Genomic DNA, 23,767 nt, shown 5'->3' on the forward strand with positions numbered 1-23,767 from the left:
CCCTCCCACGCAGTCGCTGAAGGTAGAGATGCAGCGAAGTTCGCCATTAGATGTAGGCTGGACACCGCTGATTCGCTAGTGTTAGACCTGGCACCATTGGCGTGGGTCTCCCTTCCAATTTTTTTCTGTTGCCTCCTGTGTTTTTTGCTATGCTTTGGGCACTTTGCCACTGCTGTTCAGTGCCAATGTGCAAGTGCTCCCTGTTGTAAATTGTTAGACTGGATTAGTGACTCCATGATTGGCTATTTGATTTACTTGTCAGATCCTAGCACAGTGCACCATGTGTGCCTAGGGCCTGTAAATTAAAAGCTGCTGGTGGGCTTGCAGCACTGATTGTGCCACCCACAGAAGCAGCTTGTAAAATGTGTCTCAGGCCTGCCATTGCAGAGCCTGTGTGCAGTCTGGGACTGCCATGTTGACCTGGCAAGTACACCCACTTGCCAGTCCCTAAACCTTCCCTTTTCTACATGTTAGTCACCCCTAAGGTAGGCCCAAGGTACTCCTGTGGGCAGGGTGCATTGCATGTGAAAGGTAGGACATGCCCTGATGGGGGTGGCATGTCCTGATGGTGAATTACAGGCAATTTCGTTTTTCACTATTACAAGGGTGTTTGTTCCCATAGGCCAGAATGGGCAGTTTAATTATAACATCTTATAATCCTAACTGACCCAGGGAACAAGGTGGAAAATCAAGTTTAGTATGCCCGAACTCAGAGTGTTAAAGTACATATTTTAGTGTGGGTGATTTTTTCATTCTGTATTTGAAAATACCACTTTTAGAAAGTAGGTATTTTGTTGCCTAACCATTCAGTATGCCTCTGCTAGGTTTGTGTATTACATGTCTGGTTTGTGAGTGACAAGGGGCTGGAGAGTGCTTTGGCTCCAGCAGTCTGATGAGTCAGGGCTGGGCTGAATAGGACCTAGGTTGAATAGAGAGTAGGGGAGGAGACTTCCTTTCAGCCACCTGGGCCAGGTCTGCTTTCAACAATGCTGTCTACACCTCCTGCCAGGAAGCTGCACCAGGGAGGACAGAACCGGTTTTGACTAGGTGCAGACACTCTCTGCCTTCAGAGTACAAAGGATTTAGTAGTATAAATATTGGGGCCCAGACCCCAGAACTTTAGACAACTTCTGTGAATCAAGATGAACCTTTGCCAAGGAGAGAAACCAAGAAAACTGAAGGAGGAGACTACCTCTGGGCTGTTTGGGGTTGGCCTGCAGTGGTTACTCATTGCCAAGGAAAGGAGAAAAGGAACTTTGTGTGTACTTTGCCATCTTGAGGAAGATCTCCAAGGGCTTGAAGCAGAGCTTGCCGCCTGTTCTGAATTCTCAGGGACACAAAGGATTCACCCCCAGCTCCCCTGAATTTCCTTGCTGTGAATTCTACCTGCAGAGAGGTGCCTGCTGCTGTTTTTGGGACCTCTAGAGACTGCGTGTCGCTGGTAGGTGGAAGCGTGATGCAACGAGGAAGGATCGTGTCGCCGCCACAGCTGTTGCTGCCGCATCGCCCAAGAAGCGTGCCGCCACCGCAGCTGTTTGCCGACGCATCGCTGAAGAAGCGTGTCGCATCGCCGGAGAAGCGTATTGCCGCCGCCGAGGTTGCCGTCGCATCACTGGAAAAGCGTGTCGCAGGGCCTGTCGCGGCTCAAGAATCCACCGAGTTCGCCGCACAGCTGTCAGGCGTGCACACATCGCATCCAAGTTGTCGCATCGCACCGTTTTAACGCATCGAGGTGCCATCTTGTCACATCGTATCGGGACGCAGTAAGGAAGCGGCGCATCAACTCTCCTACACAGCAGTAGGTAATCGACGTATCCACTCCCGAGTAAGGAACGGCGCATCACCTTTCCTGCAACCCTTTTTGTTTGCTTTGCGTAACGCATCTAAGGTACTTTGAGAGTAAAGTGTTGCATTTACCATCTACATTAAACTAACCTATTTCTACCATTTGAAAGTCGTATTCTTTATATTGTACTGTGGACTTTTTTTGTTTGGTCTTGTGTTAAGTCTAGATAAAGATTACTTATTTTTCTAACTGGTGTGGTGTCCATTTGCAGTGTTTTCACTGTATTACTGTATGTGTTCACAAATGCTTTACACACTGCTTCTGAGATAAGCCTGTCTGCTCAAGCCAAGCTACCAAGGGGGTGAGCAGGGCTTATTTTAAGAGTGTATCCCCCTTTCCCGGACTAGAAGTAAGGGTCCCTATTTGGACAAAGGTGCAAACGGTTGCCAACTAGAGACCCCCATTTCTAACAGCTAGGCAGAACAATTTCAACTTCGGTGGCCCTACCATGCTATACCTGGCTGAGATCCACTGGCTTTTCGGGTGATATCTAGTCGACTCTTTTGGACATACCCTTTAATGGCAGTCTCTTGTTTGGCGACAAAGCGGACAATGCGATCAAGCTCTTTAACGATTTTGGGGCTATGGCCAGATCCTTGGGCCTCGCTACCACCTCTTGTCCCATGCAGTCTGCTTTTCGCTCCTTTCGTGGCTATGAAAGGGGTGCCCCACCACGTTCCGCCCAGAGCCACAGGTCTGTGCAAACTATTCAGCTCCTGCACGGTCTGGGACGTGAGACCCAGCGTCATGGGTCAGGGGGCCGGTGGGTGGGCCAGTCCACCAGCGCCCCTTCTGCAGCAGCCTCCAACCCCTCCTAGTCTGTCTTTTCAGGGCCACCAGTTGCCAGTGGGCAGCAGGATCCGCCATCACCTCCCCCACTGGCAAACCATCACATCAGACAGGTGGGTTTTGCACATAGTCCGGGGCTACACCTCCTCTTCGAGACTTCCCCTCCATCCATGCCACCTCAATTCCATTGCATGTCAGAGGATTACTTGGCCCTTCTCCATCAGGAAGTTAAGGCCAAGGGGGCTATCGAGTGAGTTTCTGCCCCAGAAGTAGGTTGTGGCTGCTATTCCCACTATTTTCTGGTGCCCAAGAAGGACAAAGGCTGCGTCCTATCTTGGATCTCAAACGTCAACCGCTTCCTCCGGAAGGAGAAGTTCAAAACGTTGACGTTGGATCAGGTCTTGTCTGCCCTCGACCCTGGAGACTAGATGGTAACGTTGGACTTGCAGGACATCTATTTCGACATCCCCGTCCTGCCGGCCCACAGTCGTTACCTACGGTTCATGGTAGGCCGTGAGCACTTTCAGTTTACTATGCTCCCCTTTGGCCTTACCAGCGCCCCTCGGGTGTTCACAAAAGTGATGGCAGTGGTCGCAGCTCATCTGCGCAGATCGGAGGCTGTCGTCGCCCACCTCCAGACTACAGTGGACCTCCTACATTCGCTGGGGTTTACAGTCAACGTGACGAAGTCGCACCTGAACCCTTCTCAGAAGCTCCTTTTTCATCGGAGCAGTTCTGAAAACAGTACAGTTTTGGGCCTATCCTCCCAAGCAGCAGGTCCAGGATATTCAGGCTATGATACCGATGTTTCAGCCTCTATCCCGGGTTTGGGTCAGAATGACCCTGAGGCTGTTTGGCCTCATTGCCTCCTGCATCCTGCTGGTCGATCATGCCTGGTGGCATATGCGGGCTCTTCAGTGGCACCTGAAGTTTCAGTGGGCACAGCATCAGGGGAATCTTTCCAATTGCGTCCAGATCTCGGAGGGCACTGCACACCAGTTGCAGTGGTGGCTAACGAACCAGGATTGGGTCACCGGCAGATCCCTCTCCCTTCCCCAACTAGAGTTCACAGCATTGACAGATGCGTCACTCATGGGATGGGGTGGCCACATGGGAGAGGCAGAGATCAGAGGCCTTTGGTCTCCGGGGTAGTCCGGACTCCATTTCAACTTTCTGGAGCTCTGGGCAATTCGTCTTGCACTGAAGGCTTTCCTTCCCTCTGCCCGGTGAAGAGTAGTGCAGGTGTTCATGGACAACACAACAGCCATATGGTACTGCAAAAACAGGGCGGGTGGGATCGTGGACCCTATGTCAAGAGACGCTCCGCCTTTGGACATGGCTGAAACACCAGGGCATATCTCCGGTGGTTTAACACCTGGCAGGTTCCCTTAACACCAAGGCAGACAAACTCAGCCGCAGGTGCATGATGGATCGTGAAAGGTGTCTACACTCTAAGGTTGTGCAAGGTCTCTTTCAGCAGTGGGAAGAGCCTTGGTTAGATCTATTCGCCACCGAAGAGAACGCGCAATGTCAGCAGTTCTGCAAGTTGGAATTTCCAAGGCGGCACTCACTTGGCAATGCTTTTCATCACGAGTGGGGTTGCGGTCTTCTAAACGCCTTTCCGCCTTTAACACTTCTGCCCAGAGTGCTGAAGAATATCAAGCGCGACCGGGCCCAGTCATTCATGTGGCTCCGGATTGGGCATGGAGAGTCTGGTATCCTGAGCTCCTACACATGGCCATCGATCCTCTGATCAGACTGCCTCTTTGGGAGGACCTTCTGTTGCAGCAGCAAGGGACAATTCTCCACCCGAACCTGTCCAGTCTCCACCTCCTTGCGTGGAGATTGAGTGGCGGCAGTTGACCGCTTTCGACCTTCCTCCAGAAGTCTGTAATGTTATTCTGGCATCCAGGCGTCCCTCCACTTAAACGGTATACACCTGTAGATTGAAAAAATGTGTGGCATGGTGCACAGCAAAGGCTGTGGATCCCCTTTCCACCCCCCTTTCCTAGGTTCTTTTGTTCCTCCTTTCTTAGGCCCAACAGGGCTCTGCTCTGAGCACACTTAAGGGCTATCTACAGGCTATTTTAGCCTTTCTTCTGCTTGCTGATCAGCCTTCTCTTTTCGAATCCCCAATTGTAAATAGATTCCTTAAGGGCATTACTCATCTCTTTCCTCCTACTCCTTTCGTAATGCCACAGTGTGACTTGAATCTAGTTTTGACTTACCTTATGTGTGCTCCCTTCGAGCCACTACACAACTGTCCTCTCAGACTTTTAACTTTAAAAACTGCTTTTCTGATTGCCATCCGCTCTTAGGGTGAGTGAACTTCAGGCTCTGTCTTCTAAGCCTCCTTTCGTGGCTGTTCATCTGGACTAGGTTGTCTTTAGAAGTAGACCTTCTTTCCTTCCCAACGTGTTTACCTCTTCACATTGGACAGACCATCACTTTGCCCACCTTCTTCCCACCCCACATCCTTCAAAGAAAGAGGAGAGGATCCACCGTCTGGATCCAAAACGTGCGCTTTCTATCAGGATCGCACAAAACAATTCTGGGTGGATGGACAGCTCTTTGTTGGCTATGTGGGCGCCAAAAACGATGCAAAAGCGGACCATCTCTCGGTGGGTCGTTCTTTCCATCATAATTTGTTATTCCTTGGCAAAGAAGGAACCTTTGGTAGGACTGCGCACCAATTCCACCAGGGCGATGGCAGCCCCTACTGCTTTGGGACATGGAGTCCCTCTTCATGACATCCATCAGGCAGCCACGTGGGTTTCATTGCACACAATCACCAAACATTACTGCCTGGACAGCCAAGTCCGGAGAGACACCTTCTTTGGCCGTTCAGTTCTCCAGGATTTTCTGGTGAGAACTTAGTTCGAAGACCCACCTCCGGGGCTGGTATTGCTGGGTTATCTATCCTAAGGTAAGGAATCCATAACTGTCTCTTTCAGATTAACAAGTTACTTACCTTCGGTAACGATATATCTTTAAGAGGCATATATAAGTTATGGATTCCTTACCGCCCTACCCATCCTCCCCGTTTTGTGAACTTACTTCTAGGGTGAGGGACTTCCTTTCAGGGCCCTAGTTTTTGTGCACCAGTGGTTAGAGTCTTGCATGGTTCTGCTCTTCTGGCATAGCATGTCGTGAAAAGAACTGACGTCCGCGCGCAATGGCGGCGTCTAATTAGATACCGTGACGTCATCCCGGCAATCACAACGCCAACGACAAACACGTAGTCAACCGACGCCACCTACCAATGCGCAACGGTACAGTCTGACGCCTGGGGGTGAATCGAAGGCAAGGAATCCATAACTAATATATGTCTCTTACAGATATATCGTTACCGAAGGTAAGTAACTTGTTCATTATAACACACACTTACCCCTGAATGAGATCTTAGTGAATGAGGACGGCCTGCTCTGTCTGACTCTCAGGAAGTGGTCTTTTACGTCTTTCGATTAATGGAAAAAGTCCATGTCTAAGCCATCCATCTGTAGCATTATTTTTAAAGAAAGTAAATGTCTTTTCTTCATATAGTCTGATGACTTGTAAATGTTGATGACCAGTTAGAGACGACATAAGTATGTTTGCTACTAGGGACTATAAGTCATTAAAGATGCTCTGAGAGTACAACTTTGTTTGGCTCTACTATTCTCCCTTTGTGTTTCTGACTCTAAACAATCTAAGCGTTGTGATTTAAAAAAAATATATATCTTTATTTTTTAAGACGCATACTCAATATGAATATATTCAGTAAATAAAGAACATTATTATGAATAGAAAACAAATACATGTCCTTATGGTTAACAGTTCATCAAAATAACAATTGGCATCCAAGTTCTCATTGTCCTTCAACACACACTTGAATTCATTCATCTACTCCTGGACCTTGTGTATGATTTAGAGTGGTGTACAAGAGGGGCTTTCCCATACCAGTGATACCAGGTGATGTTGATTGAAACCTCCAATCCCACAACTATGTTAGATGTTCAAATATTGCCAGCATTGAATTCACCATGCAGAGTGCCATATCACATTTTTGTTGTGTGCTGGACTCTTTTCCAAATCAGGGGAGCCATTCATCTTCCTTTATTAAGTGCTAAGCAAGTCAGTGTGATCATCTACCTTTCGTTACCCACGCACAGCTGAATTTTCAGTACTTCATCTGTTGCTGTCTCAAGATGTATTGTATTCCAAATCAATTTTGCCTTCATGACCAGGGATGAACATATTTTGAACTGGCCTTCCCTACCTCTTATTCTAGTTGGATGTTTTATAATGTGAGTTACAGCAGTCTCCTACAAATCACCTTCATTGAAGACCCTGGCAGACTGCCTGTCCTAAATTTTACCCTAATTAGCCTGTGCATTGGCGATTTGCATATTATGCCAGTGAACCAAGCCTTTCCTAATTTCCACTTTGGCGCAATAAGCTGATTGACAGAAGGCTGATCGACAGAAGGTGGGGGGTTTTACTATGTCGGCAACATGGGTAGGGCTATGAAGACTAATCCTTTGAAAAATCCATGATTATATAAATGTGTGTCCCAGTTATGTAACTTTTTTCCACCGTGACAAATTTCCAATTTTACATTATAGTACCTCCAGTTTACCTAGTTAGGTAGTGAACAGTCCTAGCCCTTTTTATGGTCTGGTATGTTGCCAGACATTTATGTTACAGCCGGCAGAAAAGGTGCTTTGGCACCGCCCCCATTTTGGGAGCAAGGAGGACATGTTTTGATTAGGCACAAGTTTTGTACTTCCACAAAAAAGTGCTTGCCCTCCACACAGCTGTCATCATTTCGTTTATTTATCCAGCTGCCTGAGGTTGTACTTTCAGGGACGCACACAAGACATTTTAATGCTATTACAGTGTCTTGGATATCTATATAATGTATGATTTTCTCTGGCAGCAGCACAGATACGATGGGAGCAGTCATTAGCCTACATGGATTTTTAGCTCTGGTGTGACAGTGCATTCATAAGCCAGTCCTTTTGGCATTGCCTATGGTTGTTTCCATTTCTATGTAAGGCTGGCAAATACATAATTGGAAATCATAAGATGCTAGTGCGCTGCATACACCTTTGTCCACACCATATATGTTTTGGTAAAACTTTCCTTTGTTTATATAGACTCTAACAGACTACTGAAATTTACAGGTGGCATGCAGCTGAACCAAACTTAATGTATTTCTTTTTAACATACACTCCTATATGAATAAATGTCAAACTCATTTTTCATTTATTCTTTATACATGACCTTCCAATAGCATGTTTTTGTCACAAGAACCTGATGGTTTAAACTGCTTCACTTTGAAATTGTATTTACTTCTCTTAAACTGTGATGAATCCGTGAATGTGCCATGCTGGGGCCCCTACTCTCTCTTGCTTCACACTTGTCAAACACCATTCTTTAATTCGCACCCGTTAATAAACAGGGATTTTAATAGTCAAACCAAGTCAATAACCAATTACACCATGCTGCTCAACAGGTGGAATCCTTCAGTCTCCGTGAAAACAAATTGTCAGAGGTTCTCTCATTTGCAGCTCTTTTGCTGAGGAACAGAGGTTGGATCACTGAAGCACGTCTGAGGTTTCAGGAATTTGGGATAAGCCTGAGAGAGCCCTGGTAACATATCTTTTTTAAGTTTGACCCCACTGGCTGGCTGTACAACGGTCTGCTGTCTGGGACACCTGTAAATTCAGTAGTTCCTGACCTCGCCTCTTCTGTCCTACTCCCCAACTCAACTACTTCACATTCTCTTCTCCACATCACCACAAACCTGTTGATAACATTACAGGTGCTTCAACTCTGGCTGATTCCAGAATCTTCTCCATATTAACTCTGACATTTGTCCTTCAGGTACTAAATAAAGAAGTTGCAAGTCTCAGGGTAGATCTCATTAACAGTTTTTGACGGTCTCCTCTACCTGAGCCCATTTAGATGTGGAGTACATAGATAAGAAAGCAAAGAGGGGGAGAAGCATATGAGCGTGAGCACAACATGTTCTGGGTGGCGGTGAAGCAACACGTATGGGGGAAGAGCGGTACATGAGGGAGACAGAAAAAGTAGTAACTCTAAAGTGTGCAATGGAAGGACACAAGTAATGCATTAATGCCTCAGGGAGGAACAAACACAAGAAGAGGAACAAATGCCCACTCAAGCTGACAAAGTGCAAATGACAGTGATAATAAAGCCAACCAGTGGAAAGCAATCGGGGCACTCTAAACCCACTGTAAGCAGAAAATCTTTTTTTTTTTTTGCCAATAGTCAGCTTGCGCTGTCTGGTAGTCCCCATGTGTTGGTAGGTATAGCCCGTGGGTCAGGAACGGACCGAAATCACGTCCATGTTGAAGCCATTCTTCCAGGAGAGTTTTCTGTTACATTTAGGATGAAGGGATGGCAGTTCTTGGCCTCTGGCTTGTCAGGAATCTAGGCAATCGGACCCATCCCAGATATTTTTCTCAACTAAATACACAGGTGAATCCAAAGAGTTTGAGTCTATCCCTATCCAGTCACTTTTCACTACTCCAAACGTGCGGCAAACATCAGAGTGTTTCAAAAATTACACTATTTCTGTCCATTTATTTAACTTCCATGACTAAATAGCTGCCAGTGCCAAAAGTCTTACTATTCTCACGCTGCACCAGAAAAATATATCGCACATGTGTGTGTGCGCGCATATAACTGCTACAAAGAAAGTCCCCTTTAACTTGATTTTGTTGCAGCTATAGCAGTTTCCTGTCCAAAATGATATGCCCTTACACGTGTTGGAATACAGGGTGGTAGGCGCCACTCTCTTAGCTGCAATTCCTGGTGATTTTACCCCAAAATTGTTAGGAAATCATATACTTTAGTAATTTACGCTAGCACAGCTGTCTGGGTACGCAAGTGTGGTAGAATCCACACAAGCTCACACCTCCCTGAATTTATTTTTGTGCTTCTACTTTTCGGAAATATCTTGGTCTTATGGTATTCCCTGCGAGCAGGCAATACCTCCCCCATTAAACAATACAGCTGACATTCCCCATATGAATTTATAACCAATGGCACGATAGCAGTTTTGGCCTTTTCCTGGCAATAACATTTTAAATTTGGCCCCTTCTCATTAGTCCCTCCGCCAAGCCTGTTTTTCTGGATTTCCCCACTACAGATGCTTAAGAAAATCTTTGAATTCTTCATTCAGACCTTAGTTTTCTATTTCATATGTGCTATATTGACGACAGTGGTAACATGCTGGTTCATTCATGACCTCTTGTATTCTTTGATTTGAGTTGTATTATTGCAATCAATTTCCTAAACTAATGTTCAATTGGGAAAACTAAAATAATACATCCGCTTTAAATGCATTAATCAAACATATTGCCTGTTATGTTCTGTAAGTTGTACAGGTGTTTAATTATGATAGTCCTAAAATTGGCCTTGCTGGTTGGGTTTGTAAATTCCACAAGAAGATACATGGTAGGTCTGTCAACACTTTTATTCCATCAAAAATGATGCACAGGGTCAGTGAGAGAACAAGTGGATTCAGAAACTCTGCCACATAAAATTACAAAATAGGCTCTCATTTCGTCATAGCATTGCAATTATAGCAGTAAGGAAGCTAGCAAAATAGTACACATCAAATAGCAAATTCAATAATCTAAGCACAGAGTTATGAACTACAAAATAAGTGCAGAGAGCCTGTAAAAATGTGAACATCCCAACAGTGACAAAAAATCAGCTAAAAATAACTCCAACAGGCTAAGTATGTTAAAGTGAACTTGCAATTAAAATTGAGCCGAGGAGCTCCAAAAAAGAAAATGAATAAAAACCTTGAAAGAAAAAGTACCTAAATGAACAAACTGCTTATGGTTATATTATTTGAGGCTTCTTATACTGAGCCATACTTGTTATACAGAATAATTTTTAGATTATTTTTAATATATGTTGTCAGCAACAGGGACGAAGATATTACACAAAAATAAAAACATTTGCTCTTGCTTTCCTCTGTACACTTGTATCATTAGAATACAATTACACAATCCTGTTCTGCAGGTATTCATTATTTATGTAATCTTTTCACAAGAAGTAAAGTAACGGCTTTAAAATACATTTAATATATTTCTTTGCACATCATTCTTCCTGCATGATCCTGCTAAAAGGAAGTTTCACATAAAATGACAAGGAAACATTTATTTTAGCCAAAGCACACTGCAAGTGTTGTACTTGAAAACATTAAGTTTCATCAGAGAAGGAAAAGATATAGCATACTAACATTTAGGAAAGATGGAAACTAAGTCACAATATTTTTCTATTTTACAGAGAAAGAAACAATTGTACATTTGTTATGCACATTGTAAAAGCCTGCAGTCTTACCAATTACAATGATATCAAATACATTTATTTGTTAATTAGCATTCTCAATTCCTCCCTCTGGATATTGAAAATGATCACATCATCAAAATCTCACTATCATTTTCATCACATCTGACCCTTAAAACTATTTCATAATTAAACTTTTCAATCTATTATATTCTTCATTTTTTCTCTGATCCAGTTTAATTTCTTCCATAATGATTCTTCTCATATTACTCTTCTTGCTTCTGCACTTCATATTCAGACACATGCTAAGAGGAACTTCACAAAATTTAAATGTTGGGTAAACACCGATCTCAACCAGCAATACTATGCTAAGTGATACAGCTTCTTCTTCTAATACCCATTTACCCCATCCACCTAACTTTGCACTAATCTGATCCCATGTCTAGGTAAACTCATTCTGCAATAATAGCCAAATTCTTAATATAACTATTAATGTTCTGTGAAGTATCTGCCACATATGTACATCACTGAATTTAAATTACTTTTGAAACATTAGCCTCTTTTGCTTAAAGTTTATCCAAAGCCGTTTGATTTTGAATTACCATACTTCTGATTGTAAGCATTTCTTTATTAATACAGGTTAAAACACCTGCTGTGTTAGTCCCTAAATGCTCTATTATAGTAGGCCAATTTCTAATATTTGCATCATTCTAAAGCAATATACAGCATTATTAAGCAATGTTGTAGAAAGAATCAAGAAGATGAAACATCCAGAATCTTTTGCCCTATATCACCAAGCTTCATTCCACTATACCACACCTTTTAAACTATTCCCATGATAAAGTTTAGGAACTACTAATGCTAAATAATAATTAGGTACTTTGGAGATGTGAAATAGGCAGTTGTGATAGATACCTCTAAACATAGGACCAGCACCTCAAAAATAATGCCTATTTACATCATAAGTATATGTACATTTACTATTTTCTACTTTGACTTTACCATCACACGCTATGCACTTGTCCTTCCCCTTCTTTTCAAACCTTAAGATTAGTATGTATATGTGACTTCTTAATCACAGTTTCTTCTTTGGGTTTAAATCTCAACACTCTAGAATTTGCAGGTTTAGCATTTTGGATTTGATTATTATATTCCCTAATAAAGCAACACTCCACTTCAGTTAGTTTGCATACACCTATTTCTGGAAAAAATACATATTTTACACATTAGTACATTTTATATTAGCACTGTGAAACCTTAAAGGAACTGATATAAATGCACTTCTTCCTAGATTTGTAGTAGCCAGCAACTCATCTATTGGAACATCAAGCTCTTTATTGACTTTCTCTTAAAGATTTTTATGCGCTAATATTTAGTAATATACCTAACAGGACAGAGCATAGGACACAGAAAATTGTAATTAACACCAGAATTAGAAGTAGGTAGATGTGTACAAATATAACATTCATGTTCTCTTTATAGTTCTTTAACAATACTATTTAGTTTTGCCTAAATAATTGTTATTTATTTTAGCATCTTATTCATTATGTTTAGTACTATTCCCATTTTTAATGTTGAGATATATTCTAGAAGTGGAAATATGAATGCTACCAGTCCGATAACAATAGCCAAAATTAAAATGACTAAATCTGATTTGGAAGCATTGCAAATCTTCTTTCTTCTAGTAGATATTTTCTCTTCCAATCTGTCTGACAAAAACAGTCCTTAAAAAACGTACTTTTTTGTTCGTCATTCACTATTTTTCAGAAAAACATTTTCAGGATATGAGGATTTCTATGTCTCTTTTTTCACATTACAGTGTCTCGTCAAACAAAATTTGATGATCTTTCAAGCTAATTTCTGATTCAATTCTTCCCAAATACATTCTCTCAGGAGCTGTGCATTTCTTATATGGCTTTCTTATTCTCGTTGATTGCGTTTCACCTCCCTCTGAGAACACTTTAGTACCCAGTTCATGATCTTCAGTAGTACTTTGTCTACTTTCTTCATCTGCTTTCGAACAACCAAGTGCAGAGGTTTTTTGCATGGCTCTTCTTTGCAAACTCACCTTCAGTTTGAAGTTGTTTTTCTTGAGTTTTATTTTGTGCAGTTCAACTTTCGCTCAAACTTTGGTTTTTACATCAGTTTACACTAAACTGTTTTCGCTTGCCTCTTCTGTCACTCCACCCTCTATATCCAAGCTTTGAGTCTGTCCCTGACTTAATTTGAGAGAACTGGACTTTCTGCTACCTACACTCTGAGTGTGTGAGGCATGAAACCAAGAAGGCAGACCTTTAACTTCAAAGACATGCTAATTACCATTCCAATGCTGCTGTCAAAAGTCTCTTCTTACATGCTGCTTTGTGACAATCCACTGATCTGGTTGTAGAACATGACATGCAGTTCAGGTCCCAGAGGCGTGGCAAATAGCACCTGGTGATAAATATTGTGCACTGTATCAGCAAATGCTTGCAGTAGTCCAGGATCAAGTCATTAGTAATGCTGAGCAGAGCTGTAAACAAATACCAAATTGGTCTAGCCATTAATATTTCATGTGGGCCTAGACCAGTCATTTTGTTTAGAGAACAAAAACAAAGAAAATAAGGCCCCTGCAAACTGAAATACCAGCAAGTTCAGGGGAAATATACCAATCTACAAGCACAACAAAACCCTGCCCGGTAACTGAATATAAACAATGTATTAAATCATATGTGGAAAAGCTCAGAAAAGTCACGCACCAGCCCACAACATAAGGATCCCCACAAATCTTCTAATTCTATCTTTCTCATGAGATTAAACATATCAAATGTATTCATTTTTTTGACACATCAAATAGTGTATTCGTTTTTGTAAAATATAAGCAGAAGATAGGAATCCAAGATATAATATTTACATTAAAGTATGGAAAAGTCTCTAAGAACCCCCACATACCAACATCCCCCAAATCTGCTGAATCAGACTACCATTCACTCGAATAGACATACAGAGTCAATCCCACACTTCAGTTGTTCTAGCACCAATATCACACATCAATAAAAACAACCAAAACTAATTTTCTATAGGCCAGTAAAAAAATAAGTTTGACAATGATGAATCCTTCTTTTGCTTATTCCAACGTTCCAAATAATACATGGCCCAAGGTTCCTCCATTCAATGATACTCCGATTAGATCCTTGTCCTGGTCTAAATGGCTGTTGTGCTGAGTTAGCGCCTACGTGTGTTTTGGTGTAGATCTCTCTCCCAGGTCGACCTTCTTCAGGATGAAAATAGGACTCAATAAAACTAGAACCCGAAGTGGGGAATAATTCTTGGAGAGTTAACCAGGGGGTTCCTGGAGAAATACATAAGAATACATCAGAACACTGTGCTGAAAATTTAGCATACATGGACGGAATAGATGACATACTAGAACATAGAGAAACCTCTTCCAAAGTGGCAACAAGATGAAAGAGACAGATTCATACGAATCAGATCCCTTATACCATACTGGAGAACTGAAGGAAAACCAAATGTGTATAAAAACAAAACAGACATCTGAATGAGTGTTCATAACCAGGTGTAGGTTCAATTAAATACCAACCTGGGTTAATCGGTGTAAGGTCTTGGAGAAAACCACTATCCATACACCATTAAGATGCCATGGAAACCAAAAATATTGATCTTAATAATTACAGCAGTCGAACCGCTATACGTCCGGCTCCAATCAAGCAAATTTGACTGCAGGAGCACACCAACTACATTTGGTGTACTAGAGATATGAAAAATCTCTATATGAAAGAAAAAAAAATGCCAAAATTTGTTAAAACTACAGTTTCACAGGCACAAGCAGGGCCTGTGTGATGGCTTGAAAACCTGTTTGTCTTACCATCTTAGGGAACAATGTACTAGTCGTAGTGCCTTGATACTATCGGGTGGGTAGACTGTCTCAACATTTTACTGGTTCACCGTGATAAGGGGTGTAAGTCTCTATAAAAATTCTGGTCGAAGGAGGCATACTTCACATGAATACAAGTAAGAGACATAGAGGAAACAATGTTCGAATACTAGTGCTCATACGGAGGAAAACATAATGATCCAGGGAACCCCACAGGTATTATATATTTATGTAAGAGAAAACCCTTATTCATAAAGAGTAACCAACAATAGAACAAGCGCCAGAGAAACAAAAGATAGGTTCCTGTTGGAATTTAGGCAAAGGAGACTTAACTATTCTCTATGTTCTCCTCCATTCTCGATCTACCTGGAGAGACGTACCTGTACATGCACACCAAAGCCCAATAGAGTTGATGCAATTAAATCTCTCATGAGAAAGATAGAATCATGAGATTTGTGGGGATCCTTATGTTGTGGGCTGGTATGACTTTTTGCGCTTTTCAATATATGATTTAATACATTGTTTATATTTAGTTACCAGGCAGGGTTTTGTGGTGCTTGTAGATTTTGTTTAGAGAACACATTGTACTCCGTAATACCAGATGGATTGCTTCTGGCCATTTCAGAAGTTGATGTGCATACGTTTACTGGTTATTTTTAATGACTCCATTCAGTCCCTCATCAACTCCTCATGAATGCGACTGTATACTGTAGTAAAATTGTTGATCAATGTCTAATACATTGCCATAATGTCATTTCTGAGGTGTCCACCCCATCCAATTTCATCATTAATAGAATTATATATATCAAAAAGTCAACCTCCTGAACAATAATTTTGCAACTGGCAATGCATTACATCTCCTTGTCGGATGTGCCTCAACCTACTTTAATACCATGCACATAATTACTAAGTTGTACCTCTGATTATTACATGGTAGCATTCCCTCAATATCAAGCTGTAATTCAGTGAAAGGACCATGTGCCTTTGCCATATGGCTCATTACTACATGAGTTTTATTTCCAACATTATTTTACTGACCCACAACTGCACCTCTGACAATGTTTTACTCAACCGATCTCTTCCCGGTCCATGAAATAACCTTACTGTTTGTGGGAACAGTGAATTTGGCAAGACAGAGCTTTCATCATTACGTTTCTATAAGTCATCCTGCCCTTGTTTACATACCACATTGTCCCACTCTCTTTTCCTCACCTGACATCTTGTATTCCTCTCAACTCATCCAATATTTGCATTGACTCACAAGTAAGAACAGGTGCCTAGTGATTATCAACCTGCATTGGCAATGCTGTGTCCAGTGCTGCCTAGTAACGTGCATCTGCATTATTATTTCTTTTAGTGACATTACTCCCTCGTTCATATGGTGGTCATTTCACAACTGTAATTTTAGACAGCAGTCTCATAGAATACAACAAATCAAGGATTTGTGGTCTATTTAGAATTGGTGTCTCCGTAAAAGTCATGAAACTTTGTTGTGATCCAACTGGCTACAATTGTGCACAATTCCAAATGAATTCCATCTATGTAAATTGTAGCATTTCTGTGCACAAGCAGTACAGCAGGCTCTAGTAAGAGCAATCAGCTCAGCAACCCGTGCTGAAAACACATTGCTCAAATATAATATTTCAACAATGTTCATTAATGTGCCAACAGGACATGCTTCACACAAATTTACTTCGATGTCTCTTAAACAAGAGCCATCAGCAAGAAGAACCAAATCCGCCGAAATCAAATGCACATCATGTATGTCAGGGCTCGATTTTGTGCACAATCCTGTTAATTTCTAAAAATCATATTTTTCATCATTGTTGTCAATATAATTTTCTACTTCTAGAAATGGCAAAAGAATAGCAGGATTTAAGGTGCTGCATCTTCGGATTCTCATTTGGGGCTGCAAAAATTGTGCTTGAATGTAATCAATCTTGTATCAAATGTTGAGTCCTGCTTCAGGTCTTAAGTATCTCCACTAAGTGTGGTACAAACACAATTAATATATGATCCAAAACCATTGAATCTCTTTGGATGGTGGCTTCAACAGTAGCTGCAACCAATCTCAAGCATCCGATAAGAGCAGCGCCAACTGGATCTAGGGTTCAAGAAATATATACAACACCTCTTTTTTCACTATCATGTTGTTGAGTGAGAACAGAAAGAGACCCTCCCATCTTTTTCATAATCCGGCATTCCTAAAGTGAGTTCTGTACCCAATTCTTGTCTCAGGTCTAGGAAGGTTTTCGTGCATTTCCCACCCATGGGCACTGGGCCAGTAATGTCACTATATGTCAGTCCCTGCAATGACGCAGAAACTGGGGAACAATTGAGGATCCACTGTCAACAGTGGCCCACCATTCCCAAGAACACTCTCACATCTGTGTATGATGTGTTCTCATTCTGAGTGTTGCAGAGATGCATTCTTTTGACACTTTTCGCACTCCTTTCTATCCTGATGTTCCAAATAAGTAACTTTTATCTGACAGTATTGCCATTTTGTTAGTGAGACCTTGCGTTTCTGATCATCCAAATGATTCAACAATGCACTGGTGTCCAATTTACAAGCCTATCTTGTTTTGGCAATCATTAGTTCATCAATATATTGATCCTTGACTGACTCATAGTAATGCCTCTAGATCTTTCTTGATCTTGTGAAAAGACTGATATTGACTGTATACATCCGAGGTAATCTTTGCAACACCAGTGCCTTATTTCTAAATTTGAAGACAAAAAGATACTTGCTATGCTCAAAAAGAAGGAAAGAAGATTAATATAAATCAATTAATGTGAACCCTTCTGCATCTGCTGAAATTTGAAACAATATAATTGCTTGATTTGGGATTGCTGAACAAGGGACTGATATATTGTTAATTGCCCTTAAATCTTCTACTATCACCAATGTCCACCCATTTCCTTGCTAAACCCCGTTGTAGTGGTGTTGGAGGTTCCCCAAAATTTCCCGTGGACTGGGGTAAACCTTTCCTCAACCTAATGAGAAAGTTTATACTGTGATATACATGAATAGACTGCTCCCTCTTTTAATGTAACATTCAGTGGCTTAGCACTTTTAATAAGCCTAATGCCTTTACTTGTCCAATCACAAACCTTCTTTTATGAAGGTATGTCCACTTCTATGGGAACTGTCAAAGCATTACATTTTTTCTGCCTCGGACTTCAATTTAAACTCAACATCTGTCACATTTGTTTGAATGTAGACATAATCAGGTGTACAGTATATAACACAAATCGATTTGCAGAGTAAGTCTTGGGCCAGCAGGTTCACAGGACTTGTTTCACTAATCACAAACTCATGATTATTTGTAATTGAATTTACCTTCACTGGAACAATCTGAAATTTGAGGAAACATTTATTTGCAATGCCTACAGGTTGGACTTCTTCTTTTCCTGAGAGGGGTAGTTTAGGAATTTTCACTGGTCTATCTGTGGATTGGGTAGCATTGGTATCGACGTGGAAGGACAAGGGATGACATTAATTGTAAAGTCAACATATGACCTGCCTCAGGAGCTGCACCAAGCATGCAACCCTCACCCATCAGGCAATATCATTGTGTTTGACTGGGTCCTTGTGGTACCCAGTAAGGTAGCTGCACTTTGTGAAAATGAAACACCAATCACGGATTGTCTTGCAAGCTCGTTATTATGAATTTGCTTGCACATGGAAATTCTGTGGAATTTTTACTGCACAATTCTGTAATTATAGTGGTAAGGGTGGTCCTGAAGGTATAGGTCTAAAGAGCTGCCTTATGTTCTGAACGTCTGTTGGGCTAGGACCATTGATAACATCATCAACCCATTATGTGGCATGTAGACATTACATGTACCATCAGCAAATCATTGATGGAGTGCTGCACCTGCATATTCAATACGCAATCTCTTTTCCAATGGCCACCTTTTACAGTTTGTGGCACACTTCAGGCTTCAGCATCCCATTGTCACCATTAGGATTGAAACCTCAACTTGGAACCCTACCTGCACCTCTCAGAGGACCAAGTGTTTGAAAACCATGTGATAACAGGATGGGATGTTATCCTACTACTCTGGGATATCAACACTTGCCATCCTTCCTCAAAAAACTATGTCTGTGCCGCCTTCAACCTGTCGTTTGTCAACTTTTTTTCAGATTCACAATACACATCTCAATATTTTGCTTAAGCGAGAATTTCATCAGTTGACTTCACTTGACTGCATATCATACTTTGTTGAAGCTATGTGCTCAGTTCTTCTTACAATCCCAACACAAAACCAGACATAAAACCCAATGCACCTTGTTTAATAGGATCCTCCATTACACTATATAGTCACTGCACCTGCATCAGTCTCTCATAATACATATAAACATACTCATCTCCGTTCTGGGTTGTTCGCATTATTTTTTAACAATTCATCTGCTTCTCTGAAACCTTCGATCAATAACCTTCATAACCTCTGCAGAATGCTTATAAGTTGGGGCAGTTCTTTCAGGGTCTTTTTTCTTGCCATTTATTGCAGTGATGGCTGACGAACCGTGATTGGGTCAGCGTTAGACCCCTCTCTCTTCCCCAGCAGAGCTGAATGTGGTGACTGATGTCTCACTCCTAGGTGGGGAAGGACAGCTGGAATTGGGGGGGGGGGGGGGTAGGGGGGTAATCAGAATCCTCTTGTCTCAAGCGGAAATCCGGCTCCACATCAGCCTGTTGAAACTGTCGGCCATCCACTTGGAGTTGAAAGCCTTTCTGCCCTGGAAAGGCTGGTGCAGGTGCTCACAACAACACCACTACCATGTGGTTTTGCAACAAACGGTGTTGGGTGGAGCTGTCGACTCTGTGCCAGGTGGTGCAGTGCCTCTGGAAATGGCTGGACCGCCAAGGATCTACAGCTACTCCCAGAGGTGCTGCAAGGTCTCTTCCATGCATGGTGAAAAACTTGGCTCAATCTATTCACCACTGCTGAGAACCTGCAATGTCAGCAGTTCTGAGCATTGGAGTTTCTAAGGCGTCTTTCTTGGAGACACTTTCCACCTACACTAGGATTCCAGGCTCTTTTATGCATTTGCACTGATACCTCCGGCCCAGAGTTCTGAAGATCAGAACCCACCGTGTTCAGGTCATCCTGGTGGCTCCAGACTGGGCACTAAGCATTTTGGTATCCAGAGCTCCTGGGCATGAGCATCTGCCCTCCAGTCAAGCTGCCCCTCAAGGAGGACCTCCTGTTGCAGAAGCTGAAAAGGGTCCTGTACCCGAATCTGCACACACTCCACCTTCACGTGTGACGATTGAGCGGAGACAAATGAACACCTTCGGTCTTCCTTGGAGGTAGGTGATGTCATCTTAGCCACCCCTCGATAAAAACTGTATATGCCTGATGTTAGGAGAAATTTGTAGTTTGGTGTGGTGCACAACAGGTAGACCCTCTCCAGGCTAGGTTATCTGGTGGTTTGTTTGTTTGTTCTCTCCTTCTTTCAGCAAGGATTTGGTTTGTGTGATGTTAAAGGGTATCTTTCTACCTTTTCACAATTGCCATATCAACCCTTATTGTTGAAATTACCTGTTCTAATGTGTTTTTTGAAAGGACTCCATCATCTGTTACCTCCTTACCCCTTTGTTATGCAGATGTGGGACCTTAACCTGGTATTCACATATTTGATTTGGACACTTTTTGAGCCTTTGCACAGCTGTTCCTTGCGGCTCGTCGCCCTCATGAAAGTGTTTCTCGTTGCCAAAAACATTAGCACGACAAGCAAGTGCGCTCCAAGCTCTCGGTCAACCTGCCATATACCATCTTTTTCTGTGAAAAGCTGGTTCTGCGAACTTGGGCATCCATTCTTCCAAAAGCTGACATGCCGTTCCATGTCAGTCAAACCATCAACTTAATGGCATTCTATGCTCGGCTTCCCCCCTCTTAGGAGAATGCGAGACCCCATTGCCTGGACCTTAAAAGAACACTGAGTTTTTACATTGATCTTACTAGAGACCAACAAGTGGACAATCAACACTTTTTGGGGGGTTTTTGGGAACTAAGAAGGGCAAAAACAAGCAGAAATGTACTATTGTGTAGTATTGTGCTGTGCAAGAAGATGTGCTCAGCATTGGCCCAAAAAAAAAGAACCAGCAGGGTTATGTGACCATTCTACCCAAGTCAAGGCTGCTACCACTGCGTTGGCGCTCTGAATTTCTGTTATGGACATTTGGTAGGCTGCTACGTGGATGCCTTGCCACACGTTCACGATGCACTAATGTTTTGACAGCCCGGTCCACCGAGAGGGTATTTCACCCCACTTGGTCCCACAGGACTCTGATTTGATTCAATTCACAGACCCACCTTCGAATAGGTTTTGCTTTGGTATCTATTCAAAAGGTGAGGGGACTTTAGTTAGAAGTCTCTATCATAAGAACAAGTTACTTATCTTCAGTAATGCTTTTTCTGGTAAAGACTAACAGCAGATTCCCCATTAACCCTCCCATCCTCTCCATTCTGTGGATTGGACGCTGTCCTCAAAAGATCCTACATATAGCAATCTGTACATTAGTTTACACTGATTTGCTGTCCGGGCTGTGCATCTGGGGGCATGGACTACCTCAAAAGCAACTGCTGTAAGCATGTGGGAGTGACGCCTATGCCGGCTATGCACATCATTGCTGGAGCGGAATGGCGTTGGTGCGGAGGACCATGGTGCCCCTTACTTGCACAGACGTACTGCGGACAAGTTTTCGGATCCTGTCTGATGCCTGGGGGAGTATTCAAAAGGTGAAGAATCTGCGGTTGGATAGTCTCTACCAGAAAGAGTGTTACTGGAAGTAACTTCATTAATTAATTTCTTTGCATTTCATTCTTCCTTCACATATCCTGCTTTGTTGACAATGAAAAGATTAACTTTTGTCTAACCACACTGCAGATTTTGTTCTTAAACATCACATCTGGTTAGCTTAGGAAAACATACAACAGAATAACAGTCAAGGCAGATAAAAAGTAATTTGCAATATTTTCTGTTCTACAGAGAAAATAACTCATGCACATTTATTTGTTTGTGTTTTAAAAGCTGATCGTGTTCACCACTAGAGTAACATCAAATATATAAATTTGTTAATTAGTTACCTGTAAAGGATGGGCACAAAATTCACCAATCTTAATTCTCTGTGCTAAAAGACAAATGTTTGAAAAATGAGATTGCCCCCATATGAACCTCTGTTAATTAAGTATTGTCATCAGATTTAAAAAAATAACCTTTTGAATTTTATTAATTCTTTTTTCTAATCATTTTTTTTCCATTTGGACATATACAAATATAAGGTAGAAGAAACAATAGTACAAAATGTGGCATAACATATGTAAGCATAATATATTAGGGTCCCTGAATGTGAAAGTAAGGTTTTGAACTAAATTCAGCTTGCAAATGTAATTAACGTTAACAGTGGCCTATATCCACAACAAAGAGAAGGAAATCATCAGCTAGGAGAAGGAAGATCCAAGGAAAAGGAGAGAGGGTATGAATTAAGTTTGTTTTTAAAGGCTCCTCTATTAGGCATATAGTAAATCACAGAAAGTATTGCATCACATGTGCTTGCATTTGTTTCCTCGTACGAGGTTTTAACTCTAAAGGCTCAAACCTTTTTCCTGGTCTCAGACTGTTGTAAACTTATTTACTGGAGATCAAATGATTTGATGTTGGTTTTATTATAGAAGATTATCTGTATTCAACTGATGAGCCATGTCTTTCTTTCTCGCTCCTCCTTCAGGAGATAATGATGACTAAGTACGAAATGTCTAAACAGCAGTGACATTGCTAGTAACGAGTCCAAAAAGAGCCGCACAATGAAATCCGCTTCTAAGCTGCATGTGGATCTACCGGATTCTGGTACTGCGCTGGCGATTGTATCGAAGATGCTCTTCAAGGACCTGAACATTTTCACATTTGGTCCAGAACATTTTGTTTCCATTTCGTTATCCAAGAAGGATATTCACAAGCTTTGTTGAAAGTGTTATTTATTTGTTAAACTACATTCTTGGTTTTGTCTTTCTCATGGACAATACAATGACTACATTTTCTAAATAATGTATGTGGTGGGTTTTGCACAAACACTGTGTCTTCTTTGTGCTATTGTGCAGATTTGAAGAGGACTTTGCTTACAAATGCACTATTGAAGAATTTTTTGTTGCAATAATGTAAGGGACTTCAATGATACTTTTGTGTTTGAAATTGTTTTACCCTAATATAAATGTGAACATGGAGCTGACCTTGTTTTTAACAAAAATGACTCCAATCTTCGTTCGTAATTGACGAGTTTTAATTGGTAATGTGTAAGTATTGTGAAATCCACAGCGCTTTTATCCAATGTGTTAAATACCGGAAAGTATTGTGGTTTGGAAGGCAAATAAAAATATACGAATAGTGAGCCAATATAACATATTACCAAAGAATACTACTCCCTACTTATGCTTAATTGGTCATAGTTTTTAATAAATATGCCAATTTTTGCTAGATTAGATTTTTTGTCTCTGTTTTTAAGGCTTGTGGTAGTGGCCAGTAACATCCTTCTTTCAACTTAAAGCTTTCTGTCGAATTCGGTGAAGAGAGAGATGAGCTGTCAGCTGCACTTTGTTCTAACAGTGGCATCTGTTCTTTCAACCCTGTTTCTTTCCTATGATTTTGCTTTTGGGCAGGCAAGGCTGCTGCTGGATGTAGATGGACTTTGTTAGGGTGCTTACTTAGTCATAGGTTGTCTTCCAACCTCCCTGCTGTGGGGCATCCAGCTGATCCTTCCTCTCCACTGACCCCTTGGATGACCCAATCCTAGGTATGTGACCAAAAGGAGGATGGTCTTTAGCAGCCCCAAGATTGTGAGATGTCACTGTTTGCAGTAAGCATCAGCCATTTGTAACCACATGGCAGTGCCGATGATCCATCCCAAAAAAACACTTCATTCAGACTCATCACCTTCTCT

General features: G+C 41.8%; 1 protein-coding gene and 1 long non-coding RNA gene across 3 annotated transcripts in view; one reads left to right on the forward strand and one right to left on the reverse strand.

The window, feature by feature from the left end:
* The window catches only part of TMEM87B (transmembrane protein 87B), a 388,295-nt gene extending 364,989 nt beyond the window's left edge, over nt 1–23,306 (forward strand). For both annotated transcript variants that reach the window (XM_085612119.1, XM_085612120.1), the window contains one exon: nt 22,562–23,306. In XM_085612119.1, the coding sequence (XP_085468245.1) occupies nt 22,562–22,603 (42 nt within the window). In that variant the 3' untranslated portion in view covers nt 22,604–23,306. The remainder of the gene's footprint in view (nt 1–22,561) is intronic.
* LOC146821181 (uncharacterized) overlaps nt 13,253–23,767 on the reverse strand; it is a 62,371-nt gene continuing 51,856 nt past the window's right edge. The window contains exons 2-3 of the long non-coding RNA XR_014963126.1: nt 21,921–21,964; nt 13,253–13,378 (exon numbers count right to left, since the gene is read on the reverse strand). This is a non-coding gene — a long non-coding RNA (uncharacterized LOC146821181). The remainder of the gene's footprint in view (nt 13,379–21,920; nt 21,965–23,767) is intronic.

The sequence above is a fragment of the Triturus cristatus genome, chromosome 6, assembly GCF_964204655.1.
Source record: "Triturus cristatus chromosome 6, aTriCri1.1, whole genome shotgun sequence".
Taxonomy (NCBI): Eukaryota; Metazoa; Chordata; class Amphibia; order Caudata; family Salamandridae; genus Triturus; species Triturus cristatus.